The sequence below is a fragment of the Budorcas taxicolor genome, chromosome 4, assembly GCF_023091745.1.
Source record: "Budorcas taxicolor isolate Tak-1 chromosome 4, Takin1.1, whole genome shotgun sequence".
Classification (NCBI taxonomy): Eukaryota; Metazoa; Chordata; class Mammalia; order Artiodactyla; family Bovidae; genus Budorcas; species Budorcas taxicolor.
The window spans coordinates 102722840-102737382 of record NC_068913.1 but is presented as its reverse complement, the minus strand read 5'-3'; the positions used below and the strand labels follow the sequence as shown (position 1 = coordinate 102737382).

Below are 14543 nucleotides of genomic sequence, written 5' to 3'. Positions count from 1 at the left end.
AGAATTTAGTTCAGAGGAAACTGCTGCCTCCTGAGTGAATGCAAATTCTGAAGTCAGACTGTCTGGGTTCAGATCTTGGCTCTGCCTTTGACTATATATGAGACTTTGTATAATTACCTAATTGTCTTTGGGCCTCCGTTTCTTCATCTGTAAAATAGAATCACATTGCTCTTCTCTTTGCTTTACTGTGAGGATTGAATATAAAATTCATGTAAAGCTCTTAAGATTGTTCCTATAACTTCATAGAAGGGACTCTCCCAAGATAGCTATTTTGTTAATACAGTGTTAATCTGTGTTCCTTTGATAGTTAAACATAGCAGGGAGACAAATATTTGTTATAAAGTATAATATAGTCCATGAATACCCGGAAAGCTATATTTGGTCCCAAGTTATTTTCAGGTGTCAGGACTTAAGACTGCCTGGGTATCCCTGTATATGCTGTAATGGCATTGATCTGCTCTGTATTATCAGCAACTTTCCCAGGCAGAGGCTCCAACTAACTCAAGTTCAGCACTATCCCAGATTGAGAACCCAGAAGCCTTAAAAGAAAGTTAAGAAGCACTAGCTCAGTTGATAAAGAAGCCACCTGCAATGCAGGAGACCCCGGTTCAATTCCTGGGTCGGAAATATCCGCTGGAGGAAGGATAGGCTACCTACTCCAGTATTCTTGGGCTTCCCTAATGGCGCAGCTAGTAAAAAAATCCACCTGCAATGCAGGAGACCTGGGTTCGATCCCTGGGTTGGGAAGATCCCCTGGAGAAGGGAAAGGGTGCCCATTCCAGTGTTCTGGCCTGGAAAATCCGATCTATGGACTGTATAGTCCTTGGGGTCGCAAAGAGTCGGACACGACTGAGCAACTTTCACATACACACAAGCTCTTGTATATAAGTTCTTTGGAAGCACATCTGTTGAATAAACTGAGAAACCTCAGAGCTACATTGTTAACAGGTTACTAGCAGAAAACAAGTGCTGAGAAGGTTGTCAGCATCTTGTTAAACTGTCATCTTCAGACACACATCCCTGGGCATGGTGCCCGTGCCATGACCAGATCACAGTGTCACTAGGAATTGTTAAAGAGGAAAGTGCTCTCTAAGCAACGTGTATACCTGAATTCAGTGCCATTTCCAGGCAGTGGATTAAACCAAATATTATCCTCTATTCCCTGAAAAGCCTTTTTGGATTCTGTGAGCAAGAGGCATGAGTTCAGACCTGATCCCTGCTCTTGGAGAGTTTCTAAGCCAGAAAATTTTGCAAAATGTTGCTGTACCTATGAAACCACTTCATTTTGTTTTGTATATACTTTTAGTCTAGGCAACAGATTTTCCAGGGCCCTGGGCGTGTTACTACACTTCTTTGGTACTTAACAGAGAATTATATGAGAGAAGGGAAATCACTATATTCGGCTGGTTGCCTTATTTCATTCTCTGTTATAATTCTTTCCTAGATGACTGAGAAATGACTCGGTAACATCTGATTTACTGAGAGGTGAAATATAAAGCCTGAGGGTTTTTTCTTTTTTACTTTTTTCTTTCTTTTCCTTCCCAAGTACTTTCCCCTCCTTTTCTTTATCTTCTTCCATTTCTCTGTCCCATGCAGAAAGTACTATAAATATTAAATACTCAACTGGGTATGTGTGTCACGAGTGTGAGGAAGGAGGGGGAGAAAGGGCGAGTTGAAGGGGGAAGCCAGGTCCAAGCACACCAATGAACTGAGAATAGACCCTGGATCAGCCCTGCATGCAGGATGTCATGAGTAGCTCCTATCCACCGGGCTGCACAACATACTCATGGCCTAACCTAGTGGCCACAGTCTCTCGGAACACCACAGCAATGCAAAATCAGGGCAGCTGATGGATTGGGTCTCTGCTACTCTGTGAGCCCAAATCCTTTGTGGATCTTCCCACAAAGAATGGATGTGTCATTGTGAGACAGTACAGTTGAACAGAACAGGATTCTTAGATTGTCGTGGAAAACAGTTAGCTACTTCTTCCTGTTCCTTTGCCTCTCAGTTTAGGCATGAAAACTCTGCATGTTCCTTGCGCACGCTCAGTCGCTTCAGTCATGTCCGACTCTTTGCATCCCTATGGACTGTAGCCTGCCAGGCTCCTCTGTCTATGGGGATTCTTCGGGCAAGAATACTGGAGTGGGTTGCCATTTCTTCCTCTAGGGAATCTTCCAAACCCAGAGACTGAACCCACGTCACTATGGGCAGGTTCTTTACCACTAGTGCCACCTGGGAAACCCCATGTTCCTTACTTCCAGTCAGCTGCTCCTGTTTGATCAGTTTCCTAGAAAGTCTTCCCTGATTTTTTCCATCCCGTACTTTATGTTTTCCTAGTGCCCTGTGCTATCCTCCTCATTGTCCTCTTCATCTCTGTGCAATCCTTTAAAAATCTCTCCCTCCCATGGACACTGAGGTCTTGGAGGCTTAGAGGTCAGAGGTCAAGCTGTATTCATGTTAGTTTCCCTGGCATCTGGCATATGGCTAATCTGTAGTTGTATTTGAGTGAACGTATGAATTATCAGTTTATTCTCTTTGACCTTAGGAGTTGTTTTTTTGTTTTTGTTTTTATAATGCTATGCCATCTAACTTCTTGGTGGTAGACACATTCCTTTTGCTTATTACATGCTGGATTAGTTGATTCTTATTTATTCTAAAGCTACATTTTAGAAGCTCCAGTAAGGCCCTTGTTCTGACTATTGCAGTTTAGAGAACAGAGATCCATTTTCACTTACATTACAGTTCGGTAATGTGCAGTATTTCACAAACTGAAGACTGTGTCCTCATTTAGCGCCTAGTTCTCAGGCTGCAAAATCTGTTTTCCCCCCAGTCTTTTGGAAGTCTTTTAGGTTTCTACTACTATATTCTCTGAACCCTTTTGGTTCTCATCCCATGGATCATCTCAAGCCTTGTTGGGTGGTATGTGTTGGATGATAAATAGAAGGCAGGCAGACTGCAGATCTGGACGAAGGAGGGAGCCAGACACGGCTGTGCATGTGTCTGCTGTATGCCTGTGCGTGTGATCTCATGCGGGGAAGGGGCAAGCAGCTTCTGTACTCAGTAGCTGGGCTCATTAGAGAGGGCAGAAACAATTAAAGGGCGGAGGGCACATCGCTACCAGACATCAAGCTCTTCCTGCCTATACACTTAATTGTTCTTTAACTCAAGAACACTCAGCCTGCATAGGGAAGCTTTCATTCTCCTCTCTTTCATTTTTTCAGTGCCCAGAGAAGAAAAGGACCAAAAAACCCAGAAAGGGAACAAATAATTTAGCATGCTTCCATTCCCTTAGGCTGTTCAGCACCCACTTACCCTCTCCGGAATTTGCGGAGACACTGGCCATCTATTTGAGTGATAACACAACCCAGGAATGTTACTTCATCTCTTTGGCTTTTCCCTGTGTCCTCTGAGGCTGGAGACATTTGTGGTTTGCTACATTACTTTTATTTTATCACCAGCTAGCTGCTTTCCTTGTTCCGGACTCTGTCTGAGTTGCTTTTCCTATGTCTCTTTTTCAGCTAATAGAAAGCTATAAAAACGGAGGCAGCCTGCTAATTCAGGGACCAGACCACTGTTCACTCCTTCATTACGCAGCTAAAACCGGCAACGGGGAGATTGTGAAATATATCCTTGACCACGGTGAGTAGGCATAGCAAACCAGGAATCAATTATCCATGAAACAGACTGCATTTTCGAAGTTGACTTTCATCCAGGCTGTCCTCAGAATGGTGGAGAGACCCTTGAGCTTTCGCTGACTCTCCTTGCTTGTATGACAGAGCCAGGATTCCAGATCCCTGGCACAGGTCACCTTAACCAAGTACCTTTACCTTAACCACCTTAACCTTAACAGAAATCATTTCCATATCAAGGCCTTTGCAGGGTATTTGGGGGCTGATTACTTACAAAATGAAAGACCAAACCGAACGTGGACTTGCCATCATGTACTGTTTGGGGAAGGGCTTTTATGTTTTGTGAAGTTAACTAGTTGGGACTAGGTACCTAATCCATGTTTATAGCTGATCATTCTGAGGAGTAATGCACATATTTATTTCCATCTTTCTAGTTTCCCCTTTTTTTTTCTATTTGAATCTCATTCACCTTTTCAACTCAAGTCACCTTTTATTCTCTTCAAAAATACCTGGTACTGCCGTGTCTCCTGTGGCAGGCCATGTTCACCCACTGGACAGCCTCCTAATGGGGTTTGTAATCTGGTGTTAAATGGTGACCTCAGCATCTACCTCTAATAGCCCTTCAGAGGCACAGACATGTCAGAGGAGTATCAAATCTTGACCATACTTTCTGCTTCCCATGTTTATAGTGTTTCTAGGACTGAAAAATAGCATAGAAGCGGGCAAACTCTCCCTGGCTTGGCTGTTTTTGAGGAATCTCTGGCTCTGCTGAATTCAGGTATATAGAGATCCTGTTTTCTGTGAGCCCTAGCACTGAGCCGATGGCCACCCTCATTGTATCCACATTTAGGCTGTAAATAGTAAGCATTTTAGTACACAGTCATATTCCCTTTAGTACGCAGTCACGTTCCCTTTAGTACACAGTCACGTTCCCTTTTTTAAAAAACTGAAGTATAGTTGATTTACAGGGTGTCAGTTTCAGCTGTACAGCAAAGTGATTCAGTTAAGGACATGTATGTTCAGTTGCTCAGTTTTGTCCAACTCTTTGCAACCCTATGGACTGTAGCCCTCAGGGCTCCTCTCTCCATGGGATTTTCCTGGCAAGAATACTGGAGTGGGTTGCCATTTCCGCCTCCAGGGGATCCTCCCAACCCAGGAATTGAACCCATGTCTCCTGCATTGCAGGCGAATTCTTTACTGCTGAGCCGCTGAGAAGTTATACATATATTTAATCTTTTCCAGATTCTTTTCCCATTACAGATTATTACAAGATAGTGAATATAGTTCCCTGTGCTATATAGTAGGTCCTTGCTGTTTATTTTCTATACAGTCGGGTGTATCTGTTAATTCCAAACTCCCAATTTATCCCTCCCCTTCCTTTTCCCCTTGGGTAACCATAAATTTGTTTTCTATGTATGGATTTACATTCCTTCTTCTTCCTCTTTTTATTCAGTTCAGCAAACATGTCTTATTCTATTTACTCATTCATTCATTCATTGAATATTTGTGGGGTGCTTCACAGGAACTATCTGTCATAAACCAGCACACACACAAATAAAATATAGTCTCTGTTATCAAGCAATTGCAGGATAAAAAATATAATCATATGCATCGTTAAATTGAAAGCAGTTGTATGTAGGACTCTTAAGTCCTATTGTAAAGTGACAAACAGAGCTGCCATTTCTCAAGCACTGGTTGTATGCCACATGCTTAGAATGAACACATCCTATCATTTAATCTCTACAAGGACCTTGTAAAGGATTAGACTCTCAGTCCCATTAAACTCGCCTTGCTTTTGTCTTCAATACGTTCTCACCATGGAGAGTTTGCCTGAACCCTTGGCCTGAATTATGGCAGAAAGAGTGGTTTAGGAAGAGGAAAGGGTATTCAAGTAGGATGGTCACCATTACAGGCTTTCCCCTCCCCTCCTCCACCCCCCCGCCCCAGTAGGCTAGATTGGATTGTCCCGAGCCTGTCTGCCCCAGAAAGCCTACATCTATTCCTGGCGCTGTGTCAGGGGTGTGTATATTCTGTCTCCCACTCCCCATTCAGCCTCCAGCAATTACAGCATGCCTCTTTAAACAATGACTTGAATAGACAATGGTGGCATAAATTCTATTTGTCTTTGGCACACACACACAAACTATAGGTGTTTTTCTGTAGTGACTCTTCCAAAAGCTGGTGACAGGCAGAACCAAATATTAGAACCCAGCCCCATAGATAGTGCATAAAGGTCACAAAGCTTCCATGGGTATTTTTCTCTTAATAGAAAAGATCTCAGAATTTCCCCTGGACAAAGTGAAGGTGAGCCTTAGATATATGCCCTCACCTTGTTTGCTTTAAGCTCAGGTTCAAGTTCTCCTGGTGGCTGTCATCTTGATTATTCTCAATTCTTCCCTCCTGTTTGGCTTTTACCCACAAAGTTGGGTGCTTGCCCTCACACCTTAATCTGCTCGGTACCCGAGTACCTCTCTAGGGTTGGTGAGATACTGGCTCTCTATTAGAGTGATGAGACCTCTTAAAAATTCTCTCTCCTCCCCGCTCTACCTCTCCTGAAGAACAGGAATTCCCCTCCCTGGTTCTGGGATCCTTTCTCCATCAGTGATCTGCTGGTATCTCACTTGGTCTTACCTGTCAGGCTGCAGGGAACTGCAGTTTTGACTGAGTCTGTATTTAAGATGGATTCTCACGTGTTCTTGGCTGTCAGCTGGGGTGGCTGGGACACCTGGGCTTTCATCCCAGGCTTTTTCACAGCACGATGATCCCCAGGTTTCAGGAGGGTGAGGATGGAAACTTCCAGACATTCAGAGGCTGGGCTGGAGAAGTCTGCCTCATCTCTGTGGCATTGTCAGCTAAAGCGGGTCATGGAGGCAGCCCCAGCTCCAGGGCTGGAGAAATAGACCTCTCTGCTCCATAATTAATGGACGTGTTTAATCTGCCTCCTCCCTTACTCTCTGTCTTCTTCAGCTGAAAATGGTGATCTTCTCAATATCCTGAACTACTGACTCACTTGGAATTCCCTGGTACTCAGCTTTTATATCTTCCCTTGGTGTAGGGTCCTAAGCTAGGGCTTCAAGATTTAGCAAATAAAAATATAAGACACGAGAACATTTTTTTAGCATAAGTATGTCCCATGCAATATTGGGAACATGCTTACACTAAAAACCAGAAATCCTCTTTTCAGCTGAGTCTCCCCAGGGGCTTGAATGAGGAGGCTTGAGATGGTATTGCTCAAACACTGTGGATTTTCACAACCTCCACCACCCACTTCTCTTTCCACTGCCTTAAATAAGACGGCCCCTCTAACTCGGGCTCCCAGGGCTTGGAGTTTCTAACCAAACTGTAGATCAGTGCACACGCTTTTCCTGCCATGAAATCCAACTGGCATGTCTCAGTGCTTGCACCAAAGCCTGACATTCCAACACCAGACTCCTTTCTCTTGGATCCCAAGAGTGAATCATGCAGTATAGAGAGAGATTTCGCAAAGAGTGAGTCGTGCAGGAAGAATTTGTTAGTAACTTGGGGAAGGGAGAAGCTTATTTTTCTCATTTTTTGGTTAACTTTTGTGAATTAGTCACTTTAATATTTACACTAAGGAGAAAACACGATATTCTTGTAATCACCTCCGCTTTGCTCACGGGCAGTTCTCACGGTCACTGCATCTGCCTCATGGGTCTCTAAATGGCCGATAGATATATGACTCTGAAGATCATGCAGCCAAACCTATCTCTTCTGTCTGAAAATAAAATCTTACTATGATCTACAGTCCAAAGATCACTGTATATTGATGGGTGGCTATTTTTAACCTTTTAGTACCACAGTCAAATAATAAAAATGGATCTGTAGCTGATTTTTATTAAAATTAGTATTTATCAACCTGATAGTCAATTCAGGTTGACTGAATTGATGGTCAGTTTCATTCATAACATCAACTTCATTATTTCTAGTTGTTGAGGAGCATGGATGTGAAATCTACCGACATTGTCAGCCTAATTCTCCATGTTGTTTAAGAGCTGAGCACTTTGGTTCAACCATTTCTGTTGTTATCATTTGTCTTAATATCTTTAGTTGCTGATATGATTTTATCAACTTGCACATTTAGAACTGAAAACTGTCTTTGCAGAACTAGTCATCTCTCTTAAATTGCAGCAAGCCCTTTGTGGTGTGTTTGAAGTCAGGGACACATACCCAGAAAACATGACACTTTCTCTACTTTATAATCATCTTCTTAGTGTGGTCTCTGCTCAGCAAATAGTCTTGCCTGATTAATAATGATGCTGACTCTGAAATTCCCCTGATTTGATGAAAAATAGCCTTTGCTGAGATGCCTCTGTAAGGCTGGGGTTCAGAGATGTCTACCAAACTATGGCATCGTATTGATAAGTTAACGTTAGATTTACGGTCGATGGATCTGATCAGTTTGAATTCACATAAATAAAAGAATAAATCCATGCAGATTTTATACTGTGGCAAAGATCAAGAGACACCCCTTCTTGCCATCTGAGTTGCTGCAAACCTCTTGAAATTGTAGTTTTTTAATTTTTGTGTTTTAAACTTGATTCAGGTCCTTCCTTGGCTTTATAGTATATAAATCCTAAAGACTGTTCAAAGACCTGCCTGTCAGGATGCCTTTCAAGACAAGGGTCCTAAGAAATCAGTGGGCCCTTTTCAAGGAGCATGACTGATGGGACTTGTTTGCCTCCTGCATCCTTACTCCAGGGAACACCTCTCTCCTCTCTGCTTCACCCTCTTCTTCATGTCTTATTGATGGTGGGGGTCCGCAGACAGGATGCCTCTTGAATGGGAGTCGTGAGAGCTTAGTCATTCTCCCAGGCACCACATTCAGCCATGAATTTCTCTTCTCAGGGCTCTTTTAAACACGGGCTGGGGGGCCATGGGACCTGTGGTTATTTCTCAAAAGCCACAGGAGGCTTGAATTTTTCTCGTCCCTCATCTTCTTTGGGATGTCTTCTCTTAAATACACAACACGCTGCTTCCCTTTATGAAAAACTGGAATTTGGGCAATGGGAGGGTTGAAAAGAGAATGGAGGTGGGAGAGAGAGCCTAAGAATACCACAAGGACCCGGTGGAGAGAGGAGGACGGGAGGGATTCCAGAGGAGAGCCCCCCACCCCCCAGCGGTTCCTGCTTTTCAACTCCTTTCAACCACATTTTTGCCCACTCCCTCCTCCCTCGTTGTACCCTCCCAGAGACTTTTGTGGCGTCTCAGTTTTTAACCACCGGGCACATTTTGCTCTTTTGTTTTTATTCTCCCAGCGCCTACCCCCCTCTGCCCCCTACTGTGTTTCCTGATAGAAATCTCACTCATGCATTTCCTTTCTGATTTCAATGGCTTACTTTGTCTTCCCTCTTTTTCTGCCTTCAGTCTTTCTTTTCTCTTTTTTTTCCACCCACCCCCATCTCTGCCTCTGGTCCCCAGGAGAAACGACCCCCGTCCCGCTGGGACAGGATGATGGTGCTGTTGAGAGTTCCCAGTGCCGGCTCTCCCCACATCTGTGCAGCTTTTGTCGGCGCTCAGGAGGATTTGGAATGGTCTGCTGGCAGCGTCAGGGAGACTAATGGGAAATGAGGTCCAGAGGGAGAGAGGCCACGGGGAGGTGGGGGGACAGCAAAGGGGATTTGGATGGCTCGGTGTGGGAAGCAAATTAAAGGATGCATGTGACAAAAGACACATCATATATAATACAAGCGCAATGGTGATGATACAATTGCATGGGTTCCTGGAAGAGCCTCTGGGATGAGCACTGACTGGGCAGTCGATTTGAAGTTTGGAAGGTTTGACTACTTACCACGCTGTCACTTTTTCAACGTTGGGAAATTTGTGAAGTTTTGCTTCTCTTTTGAATTCCCTGCCCCACATCCGAAAACTAATGTGTTTCTGCCCACAATATATTTTTCTTTCCCCTTTATTTTTCAGACCATTTCTCAGATAACATAGCTTTTTTTTTTTTTTTTTTAAATCCATGTTCCAAGGATCTTTCTCTCTTAGGAAAAAAAGTGTGATATTGGCCAGGATCCAAGTGGATTTTGAAATGTTATTCATTCATTCAAAAAGTCTGTCCCATACACTTTTAAAAGAAATATTATTGTAATAATCACTGCTCATCTTTATTGTTCTGAGTGCTTTATGTGTATTTATGTATTTGATTCTTACAACAAGCCCACAAGGTAAGTTCTCTTATCTCTACTTGACAGGTGGTAAAACTGAAGTGTAGTAAAGCTGGATGACTTGCAAAAGCTCATCCATAATATAAGATATGGTCTCTGCTGTGCGTATTCCTAAAACTCAGTAAGAGAAATAAAGCATGGATAAACAACCACAGTTCAGGGTAGTTTGAAATGAATATCATATACAGGATTCTACTGATAACTGGCATCTATGGAAGGGCGATCACCTTCTGAAACGTTCATGGAGAAATCTGTACCTATATCCCCTCAATAGAGATTCAGTAGTTGCTTCCTGGTGCAAGTCAGCTGGGGGCTGAACTGTAGGTGTTTTAGTAAACCCTGGGGAGACAGAAAGCCAAGACTTCTCTTCAGGGAACAATCAGGAATTCTCTGCTGATAATTTAATGGCATTCCTTCCAGTTCCTTAGGGGAGATGCACAGTATCCACAATCAGAACATATGTACACATGACAAACAAAGCCCAAACCCAAATGTTCCCCCATTGATCTGTTTGAAGGAATTCCATCCTTATTTTCTCTTTCTCCTGTTCTTTACCTATGGCTGAGGCTGAAATTAACTTTTCCAAAGATCACAGTTGCTACTTTTCACATGTATTTTTTTCTTTCCAGGGAATATACTTGTGGTCTTTGTTAATGGTTTTTGTTTTTCTGGACGTGCTCCCACCTCCAAATCTTACGCTTATGCTACGAATCTACACAGGGCACTATTAGACAGCATGACGCACTGGTTTTGTTCTAAGAAAACGTAGTTTTTATTGTTTGCAAAATGTAATTCTACTCATGTACAAAATTCCTTTTTATCTTTGAATCGAAGTATAGTTGATTCACAGTGTTGTGTTAATTACTGCTATACAACAAAGTGACTCAGTTTTATGTACCTGTATACACACACATATTATTTCATATTCTTTCCCATTATGGCCTCTCATAGTATACTGAACACAGTCCCTGTGCTACACAGTAGGACCTTGTTGTTTATCCATTCTGTATCGGTCAGTTTGCATCTGCTAATCCAAACTCCCAATTCACCCCTCTCCCAGCGGTCTCCTCCTTGGCAACCGCCAGTTTATTCTCTGTGTCCCTGATTCAGTCTGTTTTATGGATAGGTACGTTTGTGTCACGTTTTAGATTCCACATAGCAGTGATAGCTTGATACACTATTAAAAATAGCTCCCATTAGGTCACTGGAGACACACATAGGGAGGGAAAGCCCAGTTCTGTCTCAGACTCCACCTGGCATTCATCCTCTGTCCTTTCTTCTCCTAAATCTTCTTGCTGTCAGTTAAGTCCATCTTTCCAGAGTCCATCTTTCTAAAACCTTTAATTGAAGTTTCTTTGGGTATTAATTAAGAGCAAAAAGATACATCTTGTTTTAGTATCAGCACCTCTGTCAAGGACGGAGGATTGGAGAGGAAGGAGGAGACGATAAACAGCTCCAGGCATGCCTGACTCCCAGATAAGAGGATCAGCTCTGGAATCCTGCTGGCTTGGCTTCATTTATAGTGATTCTTGTCAGGAGTTTGAGGAACAAGCTTCTTTTCTTTGTCTCACTTTTTTAGCCCAGATGAAACTGCTTTATCATCCTCACACTGCACGGAGGCATGGACCCCGGAGTCCGCGGACCCACTGTGGTTGCAGCTCTGAGAGCACCAGGTGACAGTGCTGAGGAAATGAGATGAGACCCCCTCAGTTCAGCTCAGTTCAGTCGCTCAGTCATGTCCGACTCTTTGCGACCCCATAAATCGCAGCACACCAGGCCTCCCTGTGTTATGCCCAAGTCGTGAAATCTCTCAATGACCACCAGGGAGCCGGTATCCGATGCAAAAGCAAGAGAGTTTTTATTATCAAGCTCGAGCTGGGGCTCCCACCGTTACTGATGCAGCGGCTAAGGAGAGGAGCCCCAAGTTTTGGGTTACACTGCTTATATAGAGAATATTCAGGTGAAAGGGTAACAAAGGGGGTGTTCAGGCTGAAGGACTACTGATTGGTTACCCTCTTCTATAGGATTGTGTGTGGATTTCTGATTGTTTTTTTTTTTTACTTCCACGGTAAATCGTTACTTCCAAGGTAAATCACAAATTCTTGAACTTAAAGTCAGGAGGTTTAACCTAAGGGCTGATTGGCTCGTGCATAGCGGGGCAGGTTTAGGCAATATCCAAAGTCTAAGTCTGTTTGCCCGGTACCTTTGCAAAATGGAGCTCTTTTATAAGATGGAGTAGCTTAGGCTCTTCATTCCCCCCTTCTCAAGGATCCAAGACAGACCCAATCATGGGTCTGTGGTTAGCTTTATATTGTCTTTTACTGGGGGTGGGTTTAGTAGGGCTGCATATTGGGACCTCAGCACCCTAAGCTGCACCATGTTGATGCGGCCTTTGATAAAGTTTATCAGCTTGTTTAGTAGACACGGTCTGAAGGTGAATAGCAAGAGTAAAATGATCAGGGGCCCAGCCAGAGAAGGTATGAGGGTCGTGAGCCAGGGAGATGAACTGAACCAGGATTCAAACCAATTTTGAGACATTTCTCTTTCTCTTTTTTTCTGATTCAGCCCTTCTCTTATCTTGGCCAGGGACTCCCTGACTACCCCCGAGTGATTCACATAAAAACAACGTTTTTCCCCTAACGCAGCACCTAGGCCCCCTGAGAGACTTCATACTCAAGATACTTCTTGGGAATTGGGGCAGAGGTCTCTTTCTTCTGTAACTTCTTCCTGCTGTGCATGGACGTAGGACTGCCTAGCAGAGCAGAAGTCTCTCTTTACCTGATCTAAGTTGGGGTTTTCCACACCTGAAACAAGCTTCTACCCTTATAGTAACAATAATTTAGTTGGCCCATCTCAGAGATGAAATAGACAAGGGCCAAACAGGAGACCTAACAGGATGGTCATCTCTGGTCCCCAGAAACAGAAGGCAACATTTGGGGTGAGGGTTGCAGGCTTTGTGACCCCTTCTCGTGGGTTGGTGGTGAGGCAGCAGAGCTGTGCTCCATGAATCTTGTGTTCAGTCTGAAGTTACCATCTTCCACCTGGGTGGGGGCTCAAAGACATTGTTAAGCATATTTCTTTGAGTAGGAACCAGGACTCTGGAGGCTGTACCAACCTTTGATTGTTTCTGTTTTTGTATCCCTTCCCTTCCCTGATCAGCAATTATTTGAAACCATGATTTGGAGTTCAGGAAAGGTCAAGGAGGCTGAATAAAGTCTATATCCTACAGATAAGAAATGGAGAACACAGAACCGATCTGTACCCCAGAGCCCCACAGAGTCCCGCTCAGTTTTAATTTTGGGGGAACTAGGCAACTATGACTGTGATAACTTCCTGTCAAAATGGGGCATAGGACTGCCACAGCTTGGAGTATAGACACTGAATTGGAAGTATTTCTGAGTTCCAAGTTCTAGATCTGAGTCCTGTATGATTACAATCCTAATCCCTTGGTCTGCCACTTTGGTGTAACAGACTCAATTAGAAGTAGTTGGAGGAGTGATAACTGGAATTTAGTAGACAAAATAAATCTCATTTCTTTTTAGAAGAATAGGCCTGAAACCCAGTCTGGACCTGGCACTTCAGGGAGACTTGTAGCCATGTAGCCAGTTGCCTAGTTTTATAAAAAGTAAGGTTAGTAGCTTCCAGCAGACATTGTTTTGAAAATGGTGGCATCCAAGCCTGACACGACTCAGAAAACTCAAGTGTTTAGCAATACAAGGTCTAATCTGGAAGTACACCCATAGCATCACCTAGTTATTTCCCAGGATATCTGAACCACAGCTACTCTATTTTGACTTTTAATTGTAAACTTTTCCTTAATAGCCAAAGCAGATTTCACCATTAATGACGTCAGTGTTTCTCTAGGTACGAGAAGTTGCAAGAATTGGGATTCATAAAATCTTCTCCTGAAAAGATCTAACTATCTGAAGGCCTGTTCTGCCAGTTTTTTCCAGAGCACAGAGTGCCTCATTTCTGATTTTCACCCTGAACTCCTTTCAGGGGCGTTGAAAGTCGGCAGTTGTAGTGGCCATGATTTAATCTTTGCAGATGTAGATGGCAAGTGTCAGTCTTCAGTTGGCAGAGCCCCTTTTTGCTCATAAACTTGACCATGATTTTGAGAGGGGCATTTCATGACCATTTTATCCCATGGTGCTGAGAGTGTCCATTCTCAGATTTGGCAAAGATTCTGTTGACAGGCCACTCAATGTGCTGTTACTGGACTAGGCCATAAAACAGTATCCGAAATTCTCTGGACCACCTGTCTTACTAGCTTCTCGGTCCAGGAAAATATTCCCGCTTGTTGCTTCTTGCCATATCTAGAGTTACACTGTTACCATCATCAGTCTCATATGGGACTATATATTATTCTATTAGAGGCCTCACACATATATTTGACAGTGTAAGAAACAGCAATTTTGTAAAACAGGTGAAATACAAATAACATAGCCAGCAGTATTAGTAAAGTCACAAGTAAGACTTATGTTAAGAACTTCCATTAGATGTAGCCTAGTATATCTCAGGTCATCTGCACAGTGACCTGAATATGACTATAATTTTTTAAGTAAATTTTCTCAGGGCCAACCAGTTAGAGTCTGGTAGTAGAGAAATTTACCAAGGTAACCCAGAACTAGACACAGGTAATTGGCCACAAACCCAACAATTAGATTGATTTTTAAAACTAGCATAGGATCAGGCCTATGATAGAAAAGCATTTGATTTATATGCA

General features: G+C 43.2%; 1 protein-coding gene across 1 annotated transcript in view; it reads left to right on the top strand.

The window, feature by feature from the left end:
* The window catches only part of DGKI (diacylglycerol kinase iota), a 504567-nt gene that overhangs the window by 473747 nt on the left and 16277 nt on the right, over positions 1 to 14543 (top strand). Inside the window, exon 31 of the mRNA XM_052638497.1 lies at positions 3519 to 3639. Within this exon, the coding sequence (XP_052494457.1) occupies positions 3519 to 3639 (121 nt within the window). The remainder of the gene's footprint in view (positions 1 to 3518; positions 3640 to 14543) is intronic.